The sequence below is a fragment of the Bombus pascuorum genome, chromosome 6 (assembly GCF_905332965.1).
Source record: "Bombus pascuorum chromosome 6, iyBomPasc1.1, whole genome shotgun sequence".
In the NCBI taxonomy this organism is placed as follows: Eukaryota; Metazoa; Arthropoda; class Insecta; order Hymenoptera; family Apidae; genus Bombus; species Bombus pascuorum.
Window position 1 is genome coordinate 16,250,194 of NC_083493.1, and position 27,634 is coordinate 16,277,827.

A 27,634-nucleotide genomic window follows, 5' to 3' on the forward strand; every position below is an offset into this window, starting at 1 on the left:
TTTCTTCTCTTTCGAATATCTCATTAAAATTGTTTAGTGCTTGCCAACTCTCGCAACGATATTACGGCCACCTCGTTAGCCGGTAGAATGGATAGCTACGTCGATGTACAATGACATTATACCCAGGAGAACCACAGCCCTGTTAAATAAAGCTCGCTTATGTTTTGACAAACTCAAGTACTCGAAATGAATAAGCCGCGAGAAATTAAAACGAACAAAGTTGCGAGTTGGCGCAAAAATGTCATACTTTCTAGAAACGTCGTCGAATAGAAAATTGAAATTAATTTTAATCCGACAGCCTTTGATTAAAATCTTTTATTTTTCCATGTACGAACGTTCGCCAACAATCCTCCGACCCTGTCGAACATTCGAGAAATCAATTTTCCTTACGCTATTCCGGCAGCGAAAAAACTTGTTCGCAACGTATTTTAACTTTCTGACGCTCAACCGTCTTTGATCCGACGATACTTTACAGTGGCACTTACAGTGGCTTGGAACCTGTCAAGAATTTATAAATACCGTTATCTTGAAAATTTCCCTGGTAGTACAAGACGATTCCAATTCTCGGAGATACCATATTTGACTATACAAAGTAAATTTCATTATATGCGCGCGATAAAAACTTTTCTTGTTTCAGGCTACTTTATATTCTAACATTTTTTCAAAAATTTCAAGTGAACTTTAGAGAGATGGTAATTTTTGTACACGTTTCACACACTCTTCTATGTATCTACGTCATCCGAGGATTACATTACGCAAATTTGAAGTTGCCACAAAATGATTATTTCGTGAATAAATTAGCAAAGACAAAAAATGGTAGAAATTTGTAAACTTACACGAATATAAGAGTGACCGATGATTATACTCGTGATTTATATATATATATGTCGGAGATGAAAGGACATCGGGGCCATTCTATTTGGAATTTTTGGCAAGGTCCCCGATACTTTAGTCCAGACTTTTTATTATAGCTGTTATTTAAATAATAAAACTTAGAAGTAGTTGTTTATGATTTAATCCGAGTATGGATGCCCGAGATTAATGACAGTGGGTTTAGGCTCGAACTGACATAACGGATCGCTGAACGTAGCCACGGTCACGGGTGGGACGTGTACGTAACAGAGGTATGGAGTAATTAAATAGCTCAAAGAGTACGAATTGCGTCGTCGAGAGAGTGTGGTGAGAGAAAGCGCGTTGGAACCATGGTGACGAGAGTTGCAAATTAACTATTTAGTTGTTTTAATTATAGTACGTTGTTGTATTTAGTTCACGTCAAACAACCATCGTTTCCTGTTTAACCAACATCTGTTTAATTCATTTTAAATAAACTAATTGTAGTAAAGATCCTACATATATATAAGCGAAATTAAGCGTTAACTGAAATTAATTCACGTAAATTATTGACGTAGAAGAAAACGAGTCGGCCATTGCAAGAACGTGGTCGATTCTTTCTTCTCCTTTTTTTCTTTTTTTTTTTTTTTTTGTGGGAACTATTAACAGCTCGAAGAAGTTCATGAAAGTAAAACACGACTTGCCGTCGTTATGAAAGGGGCGCATGGCATTAGCATATCATCGGCCTTGTGCGCGGTATATCTCCATGATAGAGCGCATCAAATATCGGTCGGCCGACGCGACGAGATTGATGGAATTTTCGAATCTCTTTTACTTCGAGTCTCTCTTTCTAGAAACCACTTTAAACTCGAGATTAAAATGTCCGATACGAGAACCGATAAAGATCGTTCGTTACGTATTGGCGGAACTTTCGTTTAAACTAGTTAATCGAGTGACCGTTCGAGGGAAAGCATTAATGCGAATCGAAAGAAAATATAAAATCGTGAAATCAATCATATTTATGGAGAACTGATAGAAGAAACGAAAGCTCTCGTTCTCTTTTTCTTTTTTTTTTTTTTTTTTTTACGACGAAATGCAAGAGAAAGAAACGAAAGAAATATGTTGGGTGTTTGGGTGAAAGATCGACGAAGGAAGGTTCTGGTATCGAAAAACGCGACGCGTTAGGTCGTTGAACGAAAGTAATTCTTGTATATTTGGCTGTAAAATATGAATCCGTGCACTCAACACGATGACGCAAACACTTCGCGAGGAATCGGGAAAGAAAAGAGCCACGAACGGGAAACAATGAAACCGCCAGCGTTCGAAGAGCTTTCCCGACATTGCAGCCTTCGTGTCCAGAAGAAATTTTCCAGAGAAAAGCAACGATCCTGTCCCGTCGACCCTTGTCTCGTTTAAACTTCCCAATCCCCTCTTCAGAAATAGTAACAGTTCCTGCTCATCTACATGCTGCTTTCCCTACTTTCTTTGCCCTTATCTCCGAGTCGCGTCTTCTATTTTCAGCAGTAGGGAATGAAAAATATTAAGCGGACCGTGTTGTTTGCCCGCCTCGGGGTTCGCGTGCCAGCTGAATTCCTTGCCCGTACATTACATGTTATGGCAGAATGTAGTTTAAAGGACAAAGTGAAAACCCGGCGTTACCAGAATCGCGAAGCATGTTCCTAAAGAAAATTGCATGCAATTTTCCCGAGTAGACGTTCTTATGTTAATGAGTTGAAAGGGTAGACGCGCAAACTAACAGTCGCGATACTTTGGAGTGGCGTGTCGTTGGAATAAACGCGTCGCTTCAGACGCAAGAAAAAAAGGACGAGACGAAAGAAAAAGAGAGAGAGAGAGAGAAGGTAGTGAAGCTGAAGCGATTATACGCGTACTCGGTGTAACGACTTAAACGAACTCCAAGCAGACCGTTTAATTCATCAAATTAATCGGCCAATTATACGAGAAATTGCGTTAGCTTGAAAAGTTTCCGAGAAGAGTGGCGAGACCCTCGCGAAGAATTTCATTTAAAAACCGATAATTCGATTGTAGTCGGTGCCCCGAACTTTGATCGCACGGTAAAAAGTGTAACAAAGTGGATTTCACTAACAGATATCGTTCGTTCTTTAAGTCCGTGGAAAGGTAGCGCGATTAAAAATTAGTTTCGTCGCGAGGCGGATGGGCGCGACCGAAAAAAACCAACTATATCCTACGATATAAATTTTAATTAAACACGCCTCTTAATATGGAGCAGCTTCGGAGATATTCCAGTAAAGCTAATTTAATTAATACTTTATATACATCGCGAGTTGACCGCGAAAGCCGAGCACGGGAAATTATCGCAAAAAGGATACAGCCTGCTTCGAAACGAGTATTATACAGTGGTACATTCGCGCAGATTAGTACGTCGAAAGCTAGCGTGGCACGTAATTTGGCTGCACGCCGGACTGATTCCGTACGTTTGAGATCGATCGATACGGCCTTCTATCTCGATTAGCCTTCACGCAACATATTCGCTTCGATCACGTTGCCAGTCTCGCCGGAAATATTATACGAGTTGGTAATTCGCGTCGAAAGACAGGAAGTCATTTGCAGCAACGACCGATTTCCCCCTCTGTTTGACGATTAATTTCTCAATTAGAATTCTAAACTCGAAAAGTCAAAGTCCAACCGGAGAATTTCCTCGCTTTTCTTTCGCAATTTTCGAACGATCGGAAATTTCAATTGCCAAACTTAATAATCGAACGTCAACGCGAAACGAACAACAAACGTTCGCTGACGTGGAATACACGTGTATATGTACGTATCTCGATTGCCGATCGCAACTTGCTTCAGTCGTCTGGGCAGAATGGCGACCGACGAACAAACCTGGAGATTATAGAAGGCAAAAGGCGCGGCGCGTTCGAGCACGACGCCGAAAAATAATCGATAAATCGAAAATAACATGACGGATAACCGATGCGTCTGTCCGCGATGCCTTCATCCATCGTGTCCTCTACCGTACGCGGAACCACCGTACGACGAAGTGGCGCACGAAATCGACAACAACTTCATATCCGTGAAAATACCGAAAAACAGAGGGAAATTCGAACCCGAAGGTACACGGCAGCAACAAGACAAATCGAGCTTCGACTTTAATTGCGCGGATTCCGAAGGTACACTGCGGCTGTCCTTTGTCCTTTTCTTCCTTTATTTCGTCCAATATCTATTCAGAGGTACGCGCGTACGGATACGTGTTGAATAGTAATAGTAGAGCGTGTGTTGCACAGGTGAAAAATGCAAGCCAGGCTGTACGAAAGTGCACGTGATACCGGGTCAGAATCCACCGGCGACAAAGCCCGAGGAAGAGATACTTTCGTTGAAGGCTATAAGGCACATTATGCCAAACGACAACCTAAAGAACACTCTGGAAATTGAATTTAAGGCGCCGCGCAATTACATTCCTCTGCCAGAACTCGGACCAACTCCTCCCATAATTGTACCGAAGCAGCCTATTTGGAGAAGGGGCAAGGCCACACGCAAAAGGAACAAGTAAGATTCGCCATGAGAGAACGCGATTACGCTCCGTGTTCTCGCAGTTGTTGGAGAACATTTGCAGCTCGACTAGGAGAAAGTAAGACAAAGATACGTACATATGTATGTACATAAATATATGTAGGTATAAAAGGGTAAATAAGGGATAGGTAGATATTCGGCGTATTAGGTTCTACGAACCGAATGAAACGAGATATGCTTGGATCGTGCCTGGTTTTTTTTAGGTAAACGAGGTTTACCCCGATGGCGAGATACGTTTGGCAGAAAATCGGCCCTCTTTAGGGATTTACGAGTGACACGAAACTAAAGCGTTCGCCACTTTGTCGTAAACGCAAGGCCAGAACCGGGAGACCGAATAATGGAACGATAAATCACTAGCATTATATTCTTGCGCATCTTGGGGAACGATAAATCATACGGCGCACCGAAGGCATACGGACGCGCCGGTATTAAACGTTTTCGGAGCCATTGTCTTGCCTGCTGGCAACGGGGATCTTTTTAAGTCCTGCCTTGAGTCTCATCCGCTTCGATGAATCGCAGGTATCCACGATTAAACAGTACAGCTTCGACTTCAAGCTGCGGACGACACCGGCGTACAAGCTAAAAGCAAATCACCGTAACGCTAACTGCGCACGCGGGAGCAACGAAAAACCTGTAAATCTCGGTGGCAGGCGTTGAATTTCGAGGGAAGTTCGTTTCAATTACGATAATGGCCACGGCGAAACCATTACGAGATAGAGAGCGTCTTGCCTCTTCGCTGGAATTCGCTTTGATTAACAACCTTAACACAGAAGATTCGCGATAATAGGTCGTTAAAGTTTATCTACGATCCACGGGTAAACGAAGTACCACCACGGATGCTTGTTTTTACGGGGACGTATATTTGCGTGGAACATGCGGATGTAACATCGGCGGGCAAGGAACAATGCAGATGCAGGGGAAATGGAACAATCGCGTTCGACGAAAGTTTCATGGAAATTCAGCGATTACGATGTCGGAACACGACGTTTCTCAATGGATTCGAAATATACTCCGAGAACAAAGCGAATCGAACCCTTGTAAAAGTTGGCAACGACAGATACAATAGTGCGTGCACGGATGCATACGTATGCTGTTTTTTGCATGCATCCACGTGTTGCTATACAAATTTCCAACGAATTTCAAAAGAGAGATCTACGAAATATACGCACAGTTGACGGAAGTAAAATTTCATCGTGCCACGTATCGAACGTATCTACGTCATGCAGCGCGTGAATAAAATACGCTCTTTTCAGAGTGCATCAACGAGAACCGAAATAAAAATATTTGCACGCTCCTCCGCGAGTCCCGTGTTTCGCTTAATGAAAATGTTCTCAATGCCGTGATATATTCTCCATCGAGGAACAAACACGCCAGATCCATGTCGATGATTATTACGTGCTTGAAAAACCTACATCCGAACGAACTCTTAATCTACGCCGTTCCCGATTAATCCCAAATTATCAGCAATTTCGGGCTAGAAAATTCGTTATCGCGTTTAACGAGACCTTCTCGATCGTCGCGTAACTAGCTTATCATCGAACCTACTCGTTCGGCAAATCTCGTGAGATTGCAATTTACACGGCCAACGTATCGATGTTAAACCGGTGCAGATGTATCGCTGTTTACCAGCGGTCTTACTAAGGAACAGCGACATAACGATCTTGCGTTTGGATGGTCTCGTTATTCCGACGCTCGACGCTCCGATTCCAGCCAATTTTCCTCCGCTACTGCTCCCGATTATCCTTCGAAATTAAACCGAAATCGCGTTTCCTTTGCGCTTTGTATCCCGGTTAAACAGCTTAATTACGCATCAACGAGTGTCAAACGATAGCCCAGAATGGTTTCCTCTACCAAATTGCCAGTGAACGAATACGATTCCTTGCAAACACAACTTCTCGCGCAACAGTGATCGAGAATCCACGGCCAACGTTGCAAAGGAAAATTAGAGTAATTTACGGAGCAATCGATTGAAAAACTAGCTAGGATTCTCCTTCGTCTCAACATCCGTCTCTCTGTCCGTGTTCCCCTTTATAAATATTTATTATGCGCAAACAAGAACGAGGAGTCCTGGTAGAAACCACGCACCGAATTCGATCGTGAAAGCATTTGCTTGTACTTTAAACGATCTTCCTCGGTATACCGTATAATTCGATAAAATTTGAATTTATCGTCAACGTCGCATTTCACGCGGCCCCAACTACAAACCGAAACGTTCTTGCAGTGTCGATCTTTCGTTATTAACGTCATTAGCGTTATTATCACTTGATCGATACACGAGAAAAAAATGCTGATCGAAACGAAAGATCGGTAGCTACACGTGGACGAAAAGCAAAGATTTGCAAAGGTTGGAACGTGGAGAACAGAGAGGAACGAAAGAATATCCGATCCGTTGTATTCGTCGGGTCGCGCGATAACCAACTTTATCCGGACACGAGATTTCTCGCGGAAAATACACGACCCACTGATTCTGCGGCGTGCCGGGAATACGTTGAACCGGGGCTGAATTGACGTTTGACCAGCCCGTAGGCGATACGAAAATATACCGTAAATACGCTCCACTCTTACCCTCCCAACACCAGCCCTCTACTTCCTCTATTTTATTTCTTTCTTCCTTTTTTTCCACCTTCCGCTGTACACCGAGTTCGCTACGTGCCTCGGAAAAACGTTACCGCATTGCGTGACCCGTCTTTTCCGATCAAATCTCCGCCCTATGGTTAAACACGCGATGATTATCAACAACCTACGGAAACCCTGATTTCTCCCTATCCTCTATCTAATTTACCCCTAATTTTCCTCCAATTTATTCTTTTCATCCGTCGATCCTAAAATAATACGTAGGTACACGCGTATACCGGTGTACTATGACGGACAAATTGCCATTTAATTCGAGCGCGAAGACTATCTTCGAATCTAGCGGTGATATTATCCAGCTGGTGAAATCAGCACCGGGCCAACATCGGCAATTTTGCCGGCCAAACGCGAGACTACGCGATAGCAGCAACGAGCTTCGGTAAACAGATTAAACGCGCGTTCGACGAGTCACGCAGGTGAGCACCAATTGCGTTCATTATTAACGTAATCAGGTGCACCTGAGCCGCGCATGAATACGTTGCAACGCGACCAGTTTACGCTAACGGTTGCGAAAGGTATCGATATCGTTGGGAACGCGCGCGAACCAACGCGATGATTCGCACGCTCCATTACCGTAATTTCCCCGTGAAAGCAAAAAGGGACGAGCCTCGATCCTCCGCAAAGTAGTCTACAAACGACGATGCTAAGATTGTACAGAATCGTGGAAAGGATCGAATCTCCTTCCAATTTTCCATCGTTCGCGCACAAACCGAAAAGAACGGAAATTCGATGAAAATTGTAAAAGAATCGCAGCATAGACGCAAGCAGATGGAAGAAGGTTCTTTCGTTCTATCGGGACCAAGTATCGTCTGGTGAAATTTTGGTTGAAAATTTGCTAGAAGAAGGTGTAGGATCTAGGATCCTACGTTCGCACAATGTTATAGCGGCTCCTATTTTCGCCTCTCGTCCTTCGTCTTCTCCACGTCCTTTACGATTTCGTCGTCGTTTCTAACGGCTAGGGAAACAGGGCCGAAAAGACGGTACGGTGAAACAGAGAGAGAGGAAAGTTCTAAGCACGAGGCTACATTTGCATTTCTCGACACTTTGGTCCGAGCGGCGCACCGACGTTATGCAAATCTTAATTCGCCTCACTAGAAAACTCGTAAAATTACCGAGCTTTTCCGCAATAAAGCCTCGAATAACTCGCACGCCTTTGATCCTTGCCCATCTAGGCCACGGTGTCTACCATCTTTCCAGCAAAGTGGCTCCACGATTGTCGTTTCGCGATAGATGACGATCGTCGTTTGCGAATCAACCGTTAATGGCTATCGTTTGATATTAAAACGAAATTGCAGAACCACGCGTCGAGGATTCGCGTTCAACCGTCCATTTGTAAATTCGATCTTCGTATTTCGACGTTAGCTAATTGATAGCCGCGGTGCAAGGAACCATGATATTTGATCACCGCTTAATTAAACTACGCGATGCAGACGTAAAACTCATTAACAATATTGCACAAGTTGTAACCAACGGAATCCTACGTAACGATAAAACCAATGTATACAGCGTATTAAATGCGTAGTTTTTCATCAAAAGCAAATGCGTGATAACATTCGTTATGCAGTTCCGATTTATCAAATAACGTTGAAACGATGAAAGATAAAACAATGACACGAGAATATGCTATCGGGTTTCGTTAAATTTCGAAATACGAGAAAACTGTGAAATATAAATAATTTTTCCACCTGTAGTATACAATGTTTTTAAAAAAAGGTAGAACGGGATAACGTTCGTTTCTAGCGAATTTTTTATTAATTTATAATATTTCTGCAGTTATAATTTTCGAACCTGCGACTCGGTTAACCGATTTTCCGGAAAAGATTCGAGATTTTTAATTAAATTTAATGAAATTGATTAAATAACATACGGAGAACAAAAATCGCTTTGTTACAACGGTGAATATAGCAGATTGTAAATACAATTTTGTTGTTTTTAATCTTCGAGATATCCTCCCAAGTGCTCTAATATATCGTAAATACATACATACGTATAGATATAGAATATCTGATACGAGTTTATGCGCTTGAAAAAGTTCGTGTTAAACGTACTATTATCGACGTTGTAACAAAGATTAAGGAAACGTGCAACAATCAAGTCTCGCGGAAATGAACGCAAAATAGGGACCGTTTTGGACAATGGTATGATGCACGTTTTACGCGTATATGAACTTACCGAGTGGCTCATTTAACGCCGAGATATCTCGAATAATAGTGACACAAAATGTTTCAACCAGAACATTTACGCTATTACGTTCCGTGCTAAAGTTTATTACCTCCAAGCCAGGAATTCGAGGAAAGCTTCGCTTTATTAACACGTAATAATACCGCTATGTTAGTTTTTCTTCGATAGAATTTCCAAAGATATACGAGATAATTTAATGGAATATTCGCGTACACTAAACTTCTGAAATATAATTTTCGAACACAAATATTAACACAGTCAAAAGCTATTACATTTAGTTACCATCGTGTTAACACCATATTGCGGTAAAAAGGATAAGAGATATTTATCCATGTATAACGTAACGAGTAAAGTGGGAACTAAGTTATCGACTGACAGTTCCTTCCATATCCTTAGGAGATAAGTACAGATCACGGAAAATCTATTTTACTTGCACTTCGAATAAGATACGATATGATACAACGAATTATTATTATTCCTGTGCTTCGTTGGTACTGGTATTTTATAGGATTTCATGTAAAGTGTTTTAAGCGAATGCAATGGGTGTAATATATTTAATCCAACCACTGAAGTTATAATTGAGAATAAAATTTTAAAGTGCTACAGATAATCTTATTTAAATTGCGTACGTAATTATTTGAGATTAAATTTATATTTAAAGACGTAAATTATTGTATATAAATTGAATTTATATATGCAGATAATCATAAAAGATCATAATAAAAATTATTAAAAATATAGATTAAAGCAAAGGTACACAAACAGTGTACCTAATACGTATATTCGAACTAATAGAGTGATTTGTGTAATCGTTTTTATTTTCACCTTAGTGATCTGACCAAGCTTTATTAAAATTTGAAATAATTTATATTTTGCAATCTAATCGTATTACGTGTAGACTATTCGTATATGAATAATTTATGTATGTATAGCATACATATTGCGTATTCTTTAAGTATGTACTTGTTGTTCATAGTCCAATAAAAAACTAATATAAATGCGTACTTACGTCTGGCTTTGTTGTAGTAAATCGAGCGTTGTCAAATCTGATCAAATTAACTATTCGTCGTTCGTAATGCGTATACTGCAAACCCCCACTCTTTCGAAGCCATTATTGCGATCAGTCAATGATCTGTACAAAAGAAAACCAAACATTTAAAATAAATATATAAGATTAAAACCAATTGTATTAAAATAAAACAATAACTGAACTAAAATTCTGTCTCAAAAACTCATAATAATACAAACTATTGGTAATACTGAATATCAAATAAAAGACCGATGAAATCCAAACACAAAAATGTACTAATAGGAATTATACAGTTTCTTTATAATTGTATTTAACAAATGATTAAATAAATACGTGATAATGAAACAAACCTGATACTGGATTGTAAACAAAGATAGAATTGCACGGAGAATACTATCAGGTACTTCGTAGCAAAAATAACTTCAAAAAGCGCGATACTTCTTGACGTCTCGATTTTCGACAGCAGAGTGGTGTCTCGCGCCGTAGCGTCGCCTAGCTGCTTTCCTATTGGTTGGAACAGAATGGTTTCTCGTTTGATTGAAGCCGCGCGCAAATTCGAAATATTGTACGCCGTGAAAGCTTCCTCGATTAACAAAATATGGCAACCTCGGATCAAATAGCCATAAGAAATTTGTAGTGTTTTGTTTCTTACTCGACATAAGATATATCCACGTACACGAATAAACGATTATTTGTAAAAGTCAAATGTTCCAACAAATATTATAATAATATTATATAACTGCGGCTGTATTATCTATATAATATGTATATATAATATGATACAACGTCAAATAATATAAGAGTACAAAATTGTGAAAATTTAAAACAAGATTTTTCAATAGTGGAATATAAATTTGGATTTGAATACGAAAATTTGAATTTGAATTACAAATTTCTGTACTTTATCTTTAAGGTTACCTACGAACGGTAAGTAGCATATGTTTCTTTCCTTCGGTTCTCAGCCGCATTGTAAAATTGTCACAATACGTAGTATCTCATCCATTTTTCATGCACAATTTTTACAAATTATCATAATAATACAGGTTGGCCAACTGATCGTTATCATTTTACACGTTTTGCTTTCACAAATCAAGCGCAACAATAGTGACTTCTAAAATTCAAATGATCCATTATAAAACTATGTTCGCAACTAAGAGTTACAAGAATTATAAAACCGATTATTACGTGGCATTTGACTAAACTAATTTAAAACACTCCGAAAAGAATAAGATCACTAAAATATTTTAATTCAGGTTTCGTGTTTGGAACCATTAAAACTTTTCAATAAATTCATCTATCCTGCTTTTCGAAGCGACTAAATAAAGGACGCACAAGGCAGAATCGCAAGTCGACAGCTCTTTTCTGATTGGGCGAAGGAGAAACTTTAATTTTTCTATCGAGTCTTCTTTGTAAGAAAGCCGATCGTACTTCCTTTCTCAAAATCGATTTCGTTGAATCCAAATTTTACGTTTGATAGCATATTCGTAACAAAAACCAGAATTTAATGCGAACGATTGAACTCTTTATCTTTCTCGATATAATAAAAATTTGATTATCCTTTGATCCACACCCTACAGATATGACATTATATCTTTATATATTGGCATCACTGATGCTTCTTTCCAGATGGTTTCTCCAGTGACTAATTCGTAATAGTCAAAGTTGAAAAAGAGTGGTTTTAAGCCGGTGCATGTTCCTGAAATGAATTTTTAAACTTTGGTAAGGGTATGATTGAAAACGGAAGAGATTTTATACTTGAACAATGTTCATTTTCACATCGATAATATTACTCGTTTATCCGATGTTTACTTGAAAACACACCTCCCGTTAAGCATCAATAATTCGAAGAATTTAAAACAAAAATTGTTAAATACTCTCTCTCTTCTAATTAAATTACATTCGAAAAAATGCATCCAGTGTGTGTGTAGAATGTATTACAATTGTGTTTGATCATCAGTTACACATCCACTCACATGTCTATGATATTGTTATGGGTGTGCTTGTTTGACACACTCATTCTGTTTTTAAGTTATTAAGTCACTTAAGTTAAGTGCATTACACTCGAACTTACGATATCGATCGGCGAATTAAAAATATAGATGATTTAAGGAACGATCGTGCTAGAGTGCATACAAACTTGGCACAAAATTATTGCTCACAAAGTACGTATTACTCGTAACGATCTAGTCAGAGAATTAATCTATCAAAACGATGCTGATGAATGACTCAACAAAGAATCACCGCGCGAAATTCTTGAAAATATACGAACTTTTCTTTTATGTCTGTTGTAAGAAGTAGTTTGCATCTTATGCTAAAAATTAATACTTGTTAACCCCACATTTAGTATTTCGTTTGTTTAATTGGCTGTGCACTTTGTTTTGCACTCATTATGCGATTGATTTAAAAGCAAACTTTTATTTTGTAGAGGAAAAGAGATTGCGGCTTTAAGTTAAAAGCTTCAACCTTCATTGGAAATTACATAATGACAGAGTATAAGCTTGTAGTTGTGGGAGCTGGAGGTGTTGGCAAATCTGCGCTTACAATCCAACTAATACAAAATCATTTTGTAGACGAATATGATCCCACTATAGAAGACTCTTATAGAAAACAAGTAAGTTTTTATCATAAGCAATGGAAATAGTTATCTGAAAATATATTTATATAAAATATTTTGTAACCTACAGGTAGTTATAGATGGAGAGACATGCCTTTTAGACATATTAGATACAGCTGGTCAAGAAGAATACAGTGCAATGAGAGACCAGTATATGAGGACTGGAGAAGGATTTTTATTAGTCTTTGCTGTAAATTCGGCTAAAAGTTTCGAAGTATGTTCATCTGCTTTCTTAAAATTGTTATGTCTCTTTTTTTTTTTTTTCTTTTTTGTGAAAATTATGAAAAAATGCTTGCACATGTTTATTGTTATAGGATATAGGAACGTATAGGGAACAAATAAAAAGAGTTAAAGATGCAGAAGAAGTACCAATGGTGTTAGTAGGGAATAAATGTGATCTTCAGCAATCTTGGGCAGTAAATATGACACAAGCAAGAGAAGTTGCCCGTCAGTATGGTGTGCCTTTTGTTGAAACTTCGGCTAAAACTAGAATGGGAGTGGATGATGCTTTTTATACCTTGGTAAGTAATGTTACATGATTAACTGCATATTTTACGAGCAAAATAGAAAGAAACATTATTTGTGATAAATACAGCAAACAAATATAATAAACAAAAATTTATAATATATCTATGCTTTTATCGGCTTGCTACTAATAAATTATAGGTGAGAGAAATACGGAAAGATAAAGAACATAGAGGTAAAGAAAAAAAGAAACGGATGAAGACGGGTAACTCAAGCCGTAGGAAACATCGGTGCTGTTTGCTTTAAATCACTGAATAATGTTAATTCTCTCATTTGGTACATTAATATGGAAATAGAACGTAAAAAACATTAGATTATGTTCACTTTACGCACATTTTTGCAGCTTCCTCTATAGAATATTGTAATAAATTACAGGCACAATTTTTTCTATACATTGGGAGGGATAAAGAACAAAATATATAATAGTATTGTATTATATCGCATACATTTTTACTCTTGACGATAAATTTCATAAAATACATTATTTGTTCAACGGTCTGCCATATAACTCTTAATATTCCATTAGCAGGAAAATTTTAACCCTTGATTGCGTAGAATAGTCAGTATCAAAAAAATATCTTCTAGGCCATCCACTTCTTTTATTATATTAAACATGGAAAAAGTATTATCTAATCAAAGAATTCTATTAGTATTGTGGATGGAAAAAATATGTCATTTGTTAAATTTAACAAATTCCATTTTATATATTTTATTCAGATAGTTCGTAATTTTTTAACTTATTAATTAAATATGTTTTTATTGTGTATTTTTTCATTTTAGCGTGCATAATAAAAGATTACATTTTCCTAAACAAAAAGATACAAGCCATAAAACTCAAAAAACTAAAACGTGGATAACTCATTTTGTGCTGTGATGAAGTAATTTTAAGCATGCCATGCTAGTTAGATATTACTGTAATTAAGTATGCAATTTTCACAAAAACGCCTATTTACTATTTTAATAGTACATAGTTGGTGTTTTCTTTTCTTAGTGCAATTAAAAACGTATACTTGAGATTTCTTATATCTGTAGAAACTAACAGGATAAGTTGTTAATTTCTATAGCAATGTTTTTATACGTTTGCAGTAGGGAATGATTGGTAGATATGAAGTTATTCTGATTGTTGTATAAATATAAGCGTCATTTTTATCGATCATTGTTGTTTCCATGTATAATAAAAAAAAAACACCTACAAAAACTATAATTTTTTTTAGGGATTATATTGCAAACCAGAGTGAAAGTTTCCATTGATATTTGAATGTCTATTATCGCCTGTATGTAATAGTAACGAGATATCGCATTTTGCCACATCTTTTTATCTCTTCATCTTATCATTTTCACGTTATCTTAGTCACGATTGTATTACGAGAAACAAATAATTTTAAGGCATTATAAATATCAATTGTAAACTTTTATTGTAATCATAAACTTTAATATTTGTTCAGACAATAATGCCATCACATTTCAACGAGACATGTATGTATAACATAAAGGATCCATTTTTTTCTATAAAATCTATACCGAAATATTTAATGGAATATCTAAGATCATACTTACATACAATCGTGTCTCGGGTCTAACTGAATTTTGAACAATCAAGGGTTAAATACTTTGCTGAATGATTTAAATAGTACAATTTGCAAATATTCTTATATATATGTAAACGCGCAAATTTGTAATACTAGCTTTTTCAAATGTCGAAGATATAAATATATAAAATTGCACAGCATAGGTGTTATTATGTAGTTCAAATTCGTAATAAAACTTTGTACAAAACGTGTTCTTTATATTCATTCTATCTTGAATGATTGTCATTAAATATTAATTATTATAAGTCATCTATGCTGTTTGGTTTTATAACATTGAAAGAGCAATCGACAAATCGTTGTTTGATCAATTTTATTCTTACGATGTGTATATATATCAAATAATGTTATTCAAATCAAATGGTACTAATATTGAAAAATTAAATTTCTAAATCAAAATTCATGCGTCTTTATCATATTTAGCATGTTTAGTGTCAACTTTGATGCTCACGCGTATTGGGAAACATTAAACGCGTAACACTGTTTAATATTTTTTTATTCTTTTATTCAAAACATATTGTCCAATGAAAAAAATATCATATAAGTATACACAATAAGTACAAATTATAAAAAGCAATGTTTCTTTCTTATTTAATACATACACTAAAGTGTACTAATTCAATAGATCGCATATATCGATGGATAGGAACGTAAACGTAAAAGAGTATGATTGAACTCCAATGTTCACGGATTCGGCATGATATTCACTTTTAAAGTTAGGGCAGAAAATAAATTTATAATGGTTCGATATATTTCACCCATTATTTAAAATAGCCTTATTCAAAAACATATACTTCATAATCGTAACATAATACCACCATTTATACATTAATCGAATGTTGAAACACATTTTAATGTGTCAATGTCATTGTGGATATACATCTTAGTTTTTTAACTTGATATTTAATATATATTTTTGTTAACAGATTTTCTAAGAATTTTTGTATTAACTGATTAGGGTCTTAAATTTAACACAATATTCGTCATTTAATGGCATGGTAAAACTATTGCAACGATACAAATGTAATAATTAGTTTATAAAATAATTAAAATTAATAAAAAATCATTTATACGTATAAGAAATATAGTTTCTTAACCTGCTTCAATTACCATTAATTATTAGAAAATTTATCAAGATAGCATTTATTTTAAGAAATCGGGAAGCTATATGTAGAACACAATATTTTTGGTTTAATTTGCATTTATTTTCGAGCACCTAAGTAAATATAAAATTGTTATACGCCTATATGATTTTGTATGTAACTATATCACTGTCATGGTACTGTTTACTATACGTAAAAGCTATCTTCTAATTACATACGAAATGGTAAATATAGGCTTGTGTGTATACAGTAATATATATATATATACATATACATGTATATGTATGAATGAATGTGTGTTTGGATGTGTGTATGTATACATATATATATATGGCACATCAGTCTGTACGTTTACTTAAACCACTTATGAGTAATTATTAAATACTACCATGTATCTGTCGACAAATCTTATAAATTGTTTTGTTACGTTTGGCATTATTCATGGCGGATGGCTTTAGCACTACCGTATCATTTCCATGTATTTCTGTTTATGTTTGCTTAACATTTCAGTCACGGTCACTAATTGCTTTATTGTTGGCTGGAAAAAGGAAGCATTGTTCATTTACAAATGAATATTGACATGACCGTAAGCGTCTAAAGCGTCTGAAAATATAGATCGTAAAACATACCTGGGTTTTCGATAAAACTTGAAGTTCTTTTAAATGAGAAACACAAATATGATGCAAGGTTGCCAAATCTCTTGCTGTATCTGAAACGCAACTCCTATTTCTTGGATCTGCACCTTCAGATTCTGGTTTTTCGGTTACGTTCTACAATATAAACTCAAATTGTTTTTAATTCATATTTACTTACGTATTATGCAACATTTAAATGCATACTTACAGATAACTGATCCAGGAAAACAACCATTCTCTCTTTGTTTTTAAGAATAAACGGATTAACTACCTCCATGTATGGTTCTTTCCCACCAAATTCTACCAAATTAGCCAGATTTTGTAAACATTTTGCAACCATCACAAGTGACCTGCAAAATTATTTAATGAGAATTAAAGAGCAATTTATTCAGTTATGAAATTTCTTACGTTTAATATAGACCTACCCTACCTTGCAGCAGCTGGAGGTGGTGGTTCAGCTATTAAATTAAATGACCTAGGATTCAATATGGCAGGGCAAAGTAGACGTAAAAATATAAATCCACTGACTACTCGCGTTCTGACTAGTCTTTCATGTGGCCATTTGGCAACAACTGCTCTTTGCAAACATCCACAAATATATCTCAAGGTCCTTGGACATGCATCAGGACTTGTAAAAATGCTTAACGTCACTTCGTCTAAAACCTAAAATAATATTGATTTCAAATTTCATTTTCATTCAAAATTGGAATAATTTATATTTATATTGTAATATTATATTAAATTATATTTATTTATATATACATATGTATACCTGTAGTAAAAATTCGGCATTACTGCAAGCATCCTCAGGAGAATCCATTTTTGTTGGATTTAACTCACAGCTCTGTTTACTTTCGATCAATTTTACTATGGTGTCGCGTAGCGCGGCTTTTAAAAAGGAGGTGCACACTGATTTCATATATAAATCCATTAAAGTAGTCGTAAGGCTAGCAGCTCTAAAAAGTGTTGGCGTTTCATCTTCTTTGTCCACCTAAATAAAACACCTTTAATAAGAAAGACATCTTTTCTTTAGAACTATAAATATAGGTGAACATACTTCTGCTTGGTTTAATGATCTCAGGAGGTCTGCTTCTTTTCTTTCATGCCTAAAGACATACATTTTAAATTATAACGTTACCCATTAAATGGGAAGCGAAATATTTAATATGTTGTACATTTTTGTTTATACCTAAATATTCTAAGTAAACTATTTGCCAATGGTACTCTATCCAAGTGACACACATCTGCTAATGCCCTAACAACATGCAATTCTGGATCCAATAATAGCTGTTGTAACGGACTATATTCCTCGGGAGGCATCGCTAAATCGTGTCGATACCTGCAATGTAACAAATACATAAAACGTACACAAACAGTTGATAAATATTTTTATTATATTTCTACCTTATTCGTAGACGAAGCACGCCCCATTCACCGATCGGGGTAAGTCCTGACAACGGATACCATTCGTCCATTTCTTCCCCATTCGTCAAGCTCGCCAATTCAACTGTCAATTCTGCAACTTCCGTATCTTTGCTGCGTTTTCCTTTATTGTACAATGTTAAAGAAAATGACATAACATCCGGTGGTACATCCCTGTAGAATAATTTATGGTAAATGTCGTTCAAAGATATAAATATTTATAAGTGCAGATCATATACGTACTCTAAAATGAATTCTTCATCCCAAATTGGATGTAATCCAGTCTTAACTTTTGTGCGGGCGACTTTTACATTATTTAGAGCCACTATGATGAATGGACTCGGTACTAGCTTATATGGAAGTCTATGAGCGTCTAAAATATGCAAATGTAATGAACGCAATTCACGAAGACGAGCAACCTTTGGAGCACGAGTAAGTTGTGACACACATAATGGTTTCAAGGCATTGATCCAGTCTAAAGCATTCTCTGAATTTGGAGCAGCCAAATATGTTATCGTGGCCAAACATGGTAAAGCACGTTCGACTAATTGAAAGCAATGAGGTCTATCGAAGACGCTTTCGTGAACCTAAAAAAACTACATCTCAGAAATGAACTTCAACAACAATTTAGTTATACTAATAACTCTTACATAATATATAGTTTTTAAGGTGATTTGCTGCTAATGTTAGTACAATTATATACGTAGAACATATATGCTTCAAAGATAAGACAGTCTGAAAACTGATACGATCATGTAGAAAAATGAAATTTACTTTAATTATAAAACTCGATCTACCTGGTATAAATAAGCACAACTTAAGTCGATAAGACCTTTAGGTTTGGTTCTTTTTGGATTGTCATATAAATACAAATGAGTGTCAGTTGCATCTACTAAAAGTACAAAATACAATGCTTTCCACTTTTTATTCTTCTCTGATTTTTTTTCTAGATATCCTTGCATTTTTATCCCTTTATTTTTCTTTGCTCCAGATTGTTCACGACATTCTCTGAGAGTTGCATATATCTTTTCCGCGTGTTGCACCTCTCTGTTAACTCTTACACTACCATCAGGCTCGGTCACCATTGCTTGAACTAAAGTGTGACCCTCAACTATTTGTTCTTTCCGATATCTAGAAACAACATTTTTAGATTATAATAATCTAAGAATTTCAAAATCCTAAAGATTTATAACAGACATACCTGTTTATAACAGCATCAAGACATTCAAAAGTTCTACCGCCCATAAGATAACGTACACCCTTCTTTTCGATTCTAAATCTTTGAATTTGATTGTTTATATGAAAGAAGAGGGAATAATCTCCAGGGCTATTGTCCGAAGGCCTGACCTGTATAGCGTGAAATAAAGAATTATTATTTTTAAACGTTAAATATTTATAAGAAGCTATGTAACTTACCAAGAAACTACCAGGTCCTGCTTTCACCAACATGTCAACAGCTTCGCTTTTAGTGACATTAGGATGAAACCAGGAAAATACAGTATTGGGATCAATGGAGTCATCTAAATCCTCCACTAATTCGCGAAAAATCAAGCCCTGTTCACCAGTTCTATGCGCAGTAACCCATAACCAACCATCTCCCATATCATTATGCACAAAAAATATGTCACCCTTCTGGAAGCTTAACTCATCTGTGTCAGGCATTTTTGTATATGGCAGTATTGCAACTATTCGTTTCTTATCGTTCACTGGTTCAGGAGGTGGAGTAGGATGTATAAGTCTTTCTCTCTTTAGAAGATCAGAGCAATGAGTATAATACGCGACAAGGTCTGACAAGCTATTGAACTGTCTGCCTCCTATAACAAGATACATATTATTTTACAAATCAGTTACAATTATAATTGTTCATTTCATTTACACGTTTACCATACCAATATAATAATCTCCACACACAGCTGTAATTCTAAAATGATTAATGCCAGTTCTGCCCAGATAGGACAACACATAACTTCCAGGCTTCCTATCGCTTTCACGTACTAAATAACTACCCATTTTACTTGCATCCCACAGTCTTTCTTCTGCAGTAAATCTATCTAATCTACCATGATACCATCTGCAAATTATTCGTGTATTGAACTTTCTATTCTTTGTATCTTAAACATAATTTAAAAAACAATGTTCTCGTTAGAAATTAAAATCTTTTATCGATATTAAATCTTACTGATTCTCTGGTGGAGCCGTTAATAGCGTTGCATTAGCGCTATCAGGCTCTTCGGTGTCTTGAATATCGTCTGGTATATTTTCAAGAAAAGGATCAAATTCATTTTCTGCATTCATTGATTCATTTTGTCCACCATCTTCGCTACCAGTGCTAGGAGAACCTCCTTTGCTATTATGATCCATCTACAAACATGATTATACATAAATAAATATTAAATATTTCATGCAAAAACTTATAAGCATTTCTTTCCTTTTATCAATTCTATAATAAGAATATTTAATAATTATTTTTCATAATAATCATAGTTTAATAGTAGGACAATATCTTTGTTTCTATTATAGTGTCACATTATACATCACACTACTCTAAACATAGCATATATTTCTGTCAACAAGGCATAAATATCATGTGTAAATATTTACTTATAATTCCCCCCATATCTATAGCTTTTTATATCTTCCTTTAATACGTGCAGATACTTATCGAAAACATTGTCTATAAATAATACCGTAAGCACCTTTCCGTCGAAAAATTTAAAAAATAATCATTAATCTATGAAAACTTGCAATACTCTGCAAGCTATCACAGATTTTCAAACATACAATTACAATTTATTTCTTCTTATTTAACTATTGGTATTTTCAGCGATAATACGATGACGGATGAATAATCTATGATGAATAATACCCGTAAGTACCTTAGCACTGTTGGACACGCTTGGACCTCCTCGCACAAATTCTGCCATTTTCGGTTCACATGCACTCCTTCATACACACGATTATGAAAAAGAAACTAATAGTATTAATTGAACGGCATCCGTTTTATTGCGATCCTCCTTACCACGATTATTTACAAAAGTAAGCTGTTATTGATATAAAATGTATTGACGTTTCTCGGCAGCCATTTTACTACTGCACGCGTTGATCGCGGAATATAGAGATATGCAACGAGTACTTTTTACTGTATGAAGTTTTTAAATATTTTTAAATACCGGCAACATGTTTTTACAGTTATCCGTTTATCGTCTAATTGGGTGATAACTTTATATATCGGACACGGTACGAATCTCTTAAAAGCACTTTTATAAATAATATACCATTGACAATACGCTGATATAGATAGCCAATGTCTCGATAATAACAATTGTTCGTATTATATTAAGTATAACACTATTCTCGTAATAAATGTCAATTTCTCTGTAAATCGTAACACGAAGACAATTTAATTTAAAATAAATTTTGCTAGATTTTTAAACATTCGTTCACCAAACAGCCACTAGTTCCTTCTTGAATCTTTTCGTTTGTTGCGTATTCGCCTTTTATCATAGCAAATTTTTGTATTGTAGTTTTGATCGTAGTTTTGGTGTGCATTTAGTCAGTAGTTAAAGTAAATGTCATTCGTATGGAAACTAACTTTGTATAACAATTTTATATAACAATTTATCATCGTTCATAAATCGTAATGGTAAGACCATGGATTCGTAAAATATAAAACGTATATATTGTGATTAGTCGAATACATGATTATAAACAACCGGTGACTTTTGTCATAACCTCTTTGATACTTATACAGTGTTCTCTAAATCGAGCAATTTTTTCTAATGTTTATTTACGGGGTTGGACACGCAGTCTGCCCTATTTAATTTCCAGAGTTTGCTGACAGTTATTTTGCTACTGATATGTACCTGTACTTACGTTAGATCTATCGTACCCAGTTTATTGGACAGTCGATTAGGAAAAGTTGGGTATGTATATTTTGTCGACTTTAAAAAATATGATGTATATATGCATTGATACTAACGTGTAATAATTAGTTTTCAAGGTACTCTTTGGAAGTGTGCTAGGATCGGTGAGAGAAAAAGTCCATACGTGGCAGTGGGTTGCCTTTTCATGGCTTTCAATATCTTATTCTGGTCTTAATATTTACACAGGGATTACAAACTATCAAAAAATATTCCAATCAATCGCGTATAATTCTATGCTAATTACAGATGTAATGAATTTTAATGTAAATAAGCTTAAGTTTAACCTAAAATGAAAGGAAATAATTAATATCTTGGCTACTTGCACGGTATGTTTTATTTGTCAACATGTTTGTTTCTCCAAAGCTATATAATTATCCAATTTGAGCACATTTTCTCACCATATTTTCATAATATACTTTTTTTTCTATAAACAACAACATTCTTTTATTATAGTTATTGTAGAGTCGTTATATTGAGCAGTGTTTTACGATATACAATATTTGTTAAATAGATATATTTAACACGTGTGTTGTTCTGTTTATTTCGCGGATATGCTACTATTTCAATGACAATAAACCACGCATCGTGACTAAAATTTGTACTCTGTAATAGAAGACATTCATGACATAGCAATAGTACCAGAAGAAAGCTCCGACACTCTCGGTTTGAAAATTTGATGTGCTAAAGAACATCGAGCCTTTCTAGTCGCACCATTTCGTACACAGATTGTAATTACAGAGTAACATATGATTTGCGGTTTTGCGAGGAACATTAAAAAGAATGATGCGAAGCACATACAACTCATTAGGAACGATTATTGTCGATTCCTTGAAAGAAAAATATTTCCTCGATATTATCGCAAACGATCGTTACGCTAAAGAGAGACTGCGTTGTTCGTTTATATACACTTTTGCGTAAAAGAAAAATAAAGGAAAGAGAAGAAAAGAAAACAAAGAGACGCTAAATAATACAACGAATAATCGTTATCCGATAGATAACGTGGAACGTTCAGAAATGTATTCGATGAACGCGCCAGTTGATTCCTCGCAGTTAACCACATCGATTATATTTATAATTGTGGTCTTGTTTAATCGTTGGCATATGAGGTACGTTACTTGCCTACGGGTAATTAAAAAAATACGTAAAATAAGAAAAGTAAGGTCTAGTATCTTTCTAAAATATATAGTACGGTACTATACGCCCTACGGATATGAATCTTAGATATGACGTGTTTAACGTTCGTTAAGATGCCACTTACGATCTCAGTTCACTCTGTTATCGTACCGATAAATAAAGATATTATCTTATTACCCCTTACGTACAAATTAGTATGCTAATTATTTGTCTGTGTTCGAGTATAATCGAATAGTTGATTAAGGAGCGGTGATTCGCGACAAACCGCGAATCTCGCAGAACGTGGAGATACAATTAATCGTTGATAATAATTATTACGGCGTAAAGATATCATAAGGGATGTTCATTTTAATTGGATCGCCAATGCCATTGTTGAAATAATTTCGAAGTGTGGGTAATCGATTGAAAGTATCAATTTTTAGTCGTATTTTGTCGAACGATGATCTCGTGAATGACACTGGTGGCCCACTTGAGATAGACACCCTGCTTGTGTAAGGCTTTCGACGCTAACGTTATAAAAATTACATCGTTACTCCTAATAACTCCACAAATCGGAAATAATAATTCCAATGGGAAACCTTGTATACCTTTTGCTTCGTTCGTTGTTAAAAAAATACTCGACAATGTTACATTTAGTTCAACTAAAGAACACACTTCGCTCACGACTTTACTCTTTTCCCCGCATTCCAAAACGGATAAAAGGGTCATAAAAAATACATTCGTAAGCATTTATCTTTTAAAATTCGCAACAGTATTCACCGCGGTGTTTGTCCGCGACAAGAGAGACATCGATTTGTTCGCTGTATCGTCTATTTACTAGCAATTCGTGCTCGTTTCAAACGCAATAAGAACTTGCTTCCGTTCGATTAATACTTGGGAGTCACGATTTCTTCTTTCTATCGTTCGTAGGTATCGTGGTCAGATTCAGATCACGGTGTTTGTCTAGCCGCAACATTTCCTATTCGTTGGTTCGCTTGCCTTGCGCGCCATCACGCGTGAACCGCGAGCGAACAACTTGCGGTAGCTTTTCGCTCGCTCAATCCGTTAACAGAGCTTTCGCCGCGTATACGTTCGTTGCGAACGTTTACCGTAGGGTTAGGAAGAACAGCAAGCAGACCGCGTAAATCCGCGTGCCGCCGAGTTTCTTCGCGTTGGCACAATTTCTCACGTTCGGGGTGTCGCGATTCTTAAACAAGTTCTTGTCTTTGATGAAAGGCGCTCGTGGATCCACCGTCGTCGAGGTCGTCATGTGCTTGCTGTAAACGATTCTCGCGGTACTCTTCTGCATCGCCGGTGTGCTCATCTGATGAAAAATTCGATTTATCGTCGTGACCTGAGCGAACTTTGATTTCCCTCGATTGCTCGATTTGTTCGAGTTTGCCAATGTAGTCCGGGTGGGTGGAGTTGCTCGTTCAATTTCTGAAAACGATTCCCCTGAACTGTATAGCGAAAACGGACGTTAATCTATGAGAATACAGTGCAAGACCGAGCTTTGTATCAATTTTTTACAAGGAAAATCAGCCACCGGCTCGACTACCTCGTCGGCCAGCGTGAACGATCTTACGGTCGACAGAGACAAATCATGGCCGACGAAATCGGTGTTGTCCGTGACCGGCTCAGGCGAACGCAAGAACGCAAGAAAACACTGGCTGGGACGGGAAACAGCGAGTGACGGATGTCAAAGAAAATGTGTAACTGGAACGGGAAGGTGAAATCTAGGGAACAGCGAGCGTGGAAAAATGACACGTTCGATCGCATATGTCGACTCACCGTACACCCTAAGGGTAGCCTCGGCTTTCCCCATGCTTGAGGACGCTGAACACGTGTACTCTCCTAAATCCGTTTTCTCTAAACGTCTTATCTTCAGCTCGCTCGTTGTCTTCCATTCCTCGTCCGGATGTCCTCTTTCGTCGATCTCGTATCTACCACTGTTGACACGTTGCTTAACTTTACCGTCCGACGTGCGCGTACAATCGATTTCGTTTTGCGATCGTACGATATCTAGACGAGCTCCGAGGGATAACGCGACGCGCGTTAATGAAAAAGAAACATCGGCAGCTCGACGTATGTACATACATACCCGCTCATGATAACTTGCTCCTTTCTAGTCCACAAGTTAATCGTCTTTGGATATGCCTCGATCAAACAGATCAACGATACGTCCGTGTCCAAAGGCGAACTCAATAATTGATTGGGAACCTTGGCGCTAGGTGGAACTGAAATTCCAACGGATGATAAAAGTCGATTAATACGTAACAAGTTTGCCAACCTTGGCAAACGAACAGAGAAACGAATTATCGAGTGGCGCAGAAATCTATAACCACGTTGGCTTTATCGAATTTCGAATGCCGTAAACATCGCGCGGACAGAAAGACGGTTAGCTCGGCGAAACGTGGTTGAATTTTCCAGCGACGAGAAATATCGTTTACGTGGTTGGTCGAATAAATCGAAAGAAGTAGGGTGTAACCGTTTATCGAAGCGCGGGCCAACGATACTCGCTAAAGTATAATCGATTAGCCGGAATTTGAAAGTATATACTCACAGTTTACCCTCAGATAGACTCTCTTGCTGACTGCCGGTGGCACTTCGTTTTTGGCTATACAAAGATAAGCTCCCATTTGCCTCCTGTCTACCCTGGTTAATTCCAGCTTCTCACCGGACTGGTTGTCCACTATAAAATCTCGCGTCGTATGAATATCTCGTTGAAAGCTCTCGTATACATATCGCTGGCCGCGTGCCAGCGTTCGCACGCATACCAAATTACACGCGAAATACGTGGTTCGCGTTAAAACAACCAGACCACCGCCTACTACAACGCTAAATCCGGCGTTCGAAAATCGTTTACACGATTATTCGTTAACGAGCAGCGGGACGAACGATTTAAGGAAGGACGATGTATGGTAAAACGCGACCTGTACCCCGTGCCGTATGACGTTCGTATCGAACGAAGGCGTGGTAACTCGAAACATAGTCGACAACTATTCGCCAACTACTGTCGCGAATTTCATGATCGATAGGGCCGAACCGCGAAAGTCCTATCGTAAAATTCCTGGGCAAATTACGGCAAAATCGCCGAGAAACTTTCTAATCGTTTATCGGTTACGACGTTATAATACGTACATCGTATTATCGTTTAATTACGCGTATACGTTTTCAACGCTTTCGAAATCAATGAACCGCGCCGGATTAGATTATTATCGAGCAAACGCGTCGTTTCGCGATTCCGATAAAGCGCGTCAGTCTCCTAACGAGACGCAGCTTGCGCGACCCACCTATCGTTCGGTCTGCGAATATTTTCGTCGCAGGCGGCGTCGCGTCCATCGTACTCAAAATATCGTCTATCGATCTATCAACACCGCTCGAGAATTTGTTCCCATTAATATCTCTCGACCGATCAACGAATTTGCCGCGCGTCCGACCGAAAAATGCGTGCGACGCGAACCATTTGGCATCCGGTGTATTCACCGTGACCGTCGACAGCGAGGGAGGCGTGAAACCGCCAAATTCTACGATAGTCGGAGAATCGACGAGCACAGGCACGTATACGGAAATATATCGAAAGTCGTTCCGAACAGACTAATCTCCATTCGATGAGACGTGTTCCACCGTAATTGCTTTCGATCGGCATCACGTAGGTTTGCGAATTTACGATGTCTTCATGTTCCGCTAAGCGGATCGTGATGGCGAATCGAGTCGGCTAGACCACCTTGGATAATTAGTCGTCGAAAGTGACGCGACTACGACGAATCTGCGATCGAAATTTTAATTACCGTGGTGTGCCGGTTAAACGATCGTCTTCGTTGCTTCGTCGTATCGTCGAATCTGTTGGAAGCTTCGAATTTTTCGAAAAGAAGGGTGGCTCGAGAATGGGCAATATTTAAAGAGCGATATTCGAGAAGCGCACGGCGGACGTTTCGGGCAGCGAAGAATTAATAAAACGAAGAAGAGAATCGAAGGTTATTTGTCATCTGGAACGAGGGTGGCGAGGGTGCTCGAGTCGAGATAAAAATGTAATATCTTACCTGGTATCAGCGGATCGTGAAGACCCCTCATAAGTATGAAACCACTTTTCTCGCGTCGCCAGAGCACACGAGGTGTCGGTCTTCCGGAGGCCTTGCACGAGAGGGTGGCGTTCTCACCCTCTAGAACGGAGACCTCACCCTCCGATGTGCCGGTGCTAAGTATATCCGGCGGCACTGAAAGAACAAAATTGGATTCGCGTGGCTCCGTAGATCGGCTGCGGTTGGTAATTAGAAAGCCGCTAAACGAGAGAATTCGAGAACAAGATCGCGCCGATTGAAATTTCCAAGGCGTTTCCAAAGGGAAGCATAAATCGAAGATTGAATCGAAGCGAAGCGAAGTCGAAGTTTTGAGGTGCATAATCGTAACGACGGGGTTTGCGAGTCGCGTATTTGCAGAGACGCGCGTGGAAATGTAGAGGGTGGCGCCGGTAGAAATTACGGACCGCCG

General features: G+C 37.4%; 4 protein-coding genes across 9 annotated transcripts in view; 2 read left to right on the forward strand and 2 right to left on the reverse strand.

Annotated features, from left to right (window-relative positions):
- The first annotated feature begins 11,785 nt into the window (after window positions 1-11,785).
- LOC132908051 (ras-like protein 1) lies at window positions 11,786-15,435 on the forward strand. 2 transcript variants are annotated; one of them, XM_060961614.1, is made up of 5 exons: window positions 11,786-11,941; window positions 12,648-12,833; window positions 12,907-13,050; window positions 13,151-13,357; window positions 13,503-15,435. In XM_060961614.1, the coding sequence occupies exons 2-5, from the start codon at window positions 12,705-12,707 to the stop codon at window positions 13,605-13,607; spliced, it is 585 nt and encodes a 194-aa protein (XP_060817597.1). In that variant the 5' UTR covers window positions 11,786-11,941; window positions 12,648-12,704; the 3' UTR covers window positions 13,608-15,435. The 2 variants fall into 2 exon arrangements, with proteins under 2 accessions (XP_060817597.1, XP_060817598.1); XM_060961615.1 differs by lacking the exon at window positions 11,786-11,941 and adding an exon at window positions 11,950-12,384.
- A 695-nt stretch (window positions 15,436-16,130) lies between these two features.
- LOC132908048 (ras GTPase-activating protein 1) lies at window positions 16,131-21,387 on the reverse strand. 2 transcript variants are annotated; one of them, XM_060961605.1, is made up of 15 exons: window positions 20,984-21,386; window positions 20,287-20,468; window positions 19,997-20,178; window positions 19,524-19,921; window positions 19,309-19,454; window positions 18,905-19,238; window positions 18,351-18,694; window positions 18,090-18,281; window positions 17,875-18,024; window positions 17,743-17,791; window positions 17,458-17,676; window positions 17,116-17,348; window positions 16,894-17,035; window positions 16,680-16,820; window positions 16,131-16,588 (listed from the first exon to the last, which is right to left on the reverse strand). In XM_060961605.1, exons 1-15 carry the CDS (start codon window positions 21,029-21,031, stop codon window positions 16,511-16,513), a joined length of 2,838 nt encoding a protein of 945 aa, XP_060817588.1. In that variant the 5' UTR covers window positions 21,032-21,386; the 3' UTR covers window positions 16,131-16,510. The 2 variants fall into 2 exon arrangements, with proteins under 2 accessions (XP_060817588.1, XP_060817590.1); XM_060961607.1 differs by lacking the exons at window positions 16,131-16,588; window positions 16,680-16,820 and having other exon boundaries at window positions 17,111-17,348; window positions 20,984-21,387.
- A 215-nt stretch (window positions 21,388-21,602) lies between these two features.
- On the forward strand, window positions 21,603-22,352 carry LOC132908053 (protein kish-A). The gene is made up of 3 exons (XM_060961616.1): window positions 21,603-21,750; window positions 21,915-22,030; window positions 22,100-22,352. The coding sequence occupies exons 1-3, from the start codon at window positions 21,748-21,750 to the stop codon at window positions 22,203-22,205; spliced, it is 225 nt and encodes a 74-aa protein (XP_060817599.1). The 5' UTR covers window positions 21,603-21,747; the 3' UTR covers window positions 22,206-22,352.
- Window positions 22,353-22,446: 94 nt separating this feature from the next.
- Window positions 22,447-27,634, reverse strand: part of LOC132908049 (lachesin-like) — a 40,325-nt gene continuing 35,137 nt past the window's right edge. For 3 of the 4 annotated variants that reach the window (XM_060961610.1, XM_060961608.1, XM_060961609.1), the window contains exons 5-9: window positions 27,187-27,360; window positions 25,707-25,844; window positions 25,245-25,380; window positions 24,935-25,092; window positions 22,447-24,583 (exon numbers count right to left, since the gene is read on the reverse strand). In XM_060961610.1, coding sequence (XP_060817593.1) covers window positions 24,249-24,583; window positions 24,935-25,092; window positions 25,245-25,380; window positions 25,707-25,844; window positions 27,187-27,360 — 941 coding nt within the window. In that variant the 3' untranslated portion in view covers window positions 22,447-24,248. The remainder of the gene's footprint in view (window positions 24,584-24,934; window positions 25,093-25,244; window positions 25,381-25,706; window positions 25,845-27,186; window positions 27,361-27,634) is intronic. The other variant, XM_060961611.1, reaches the window with a different exon arrangement.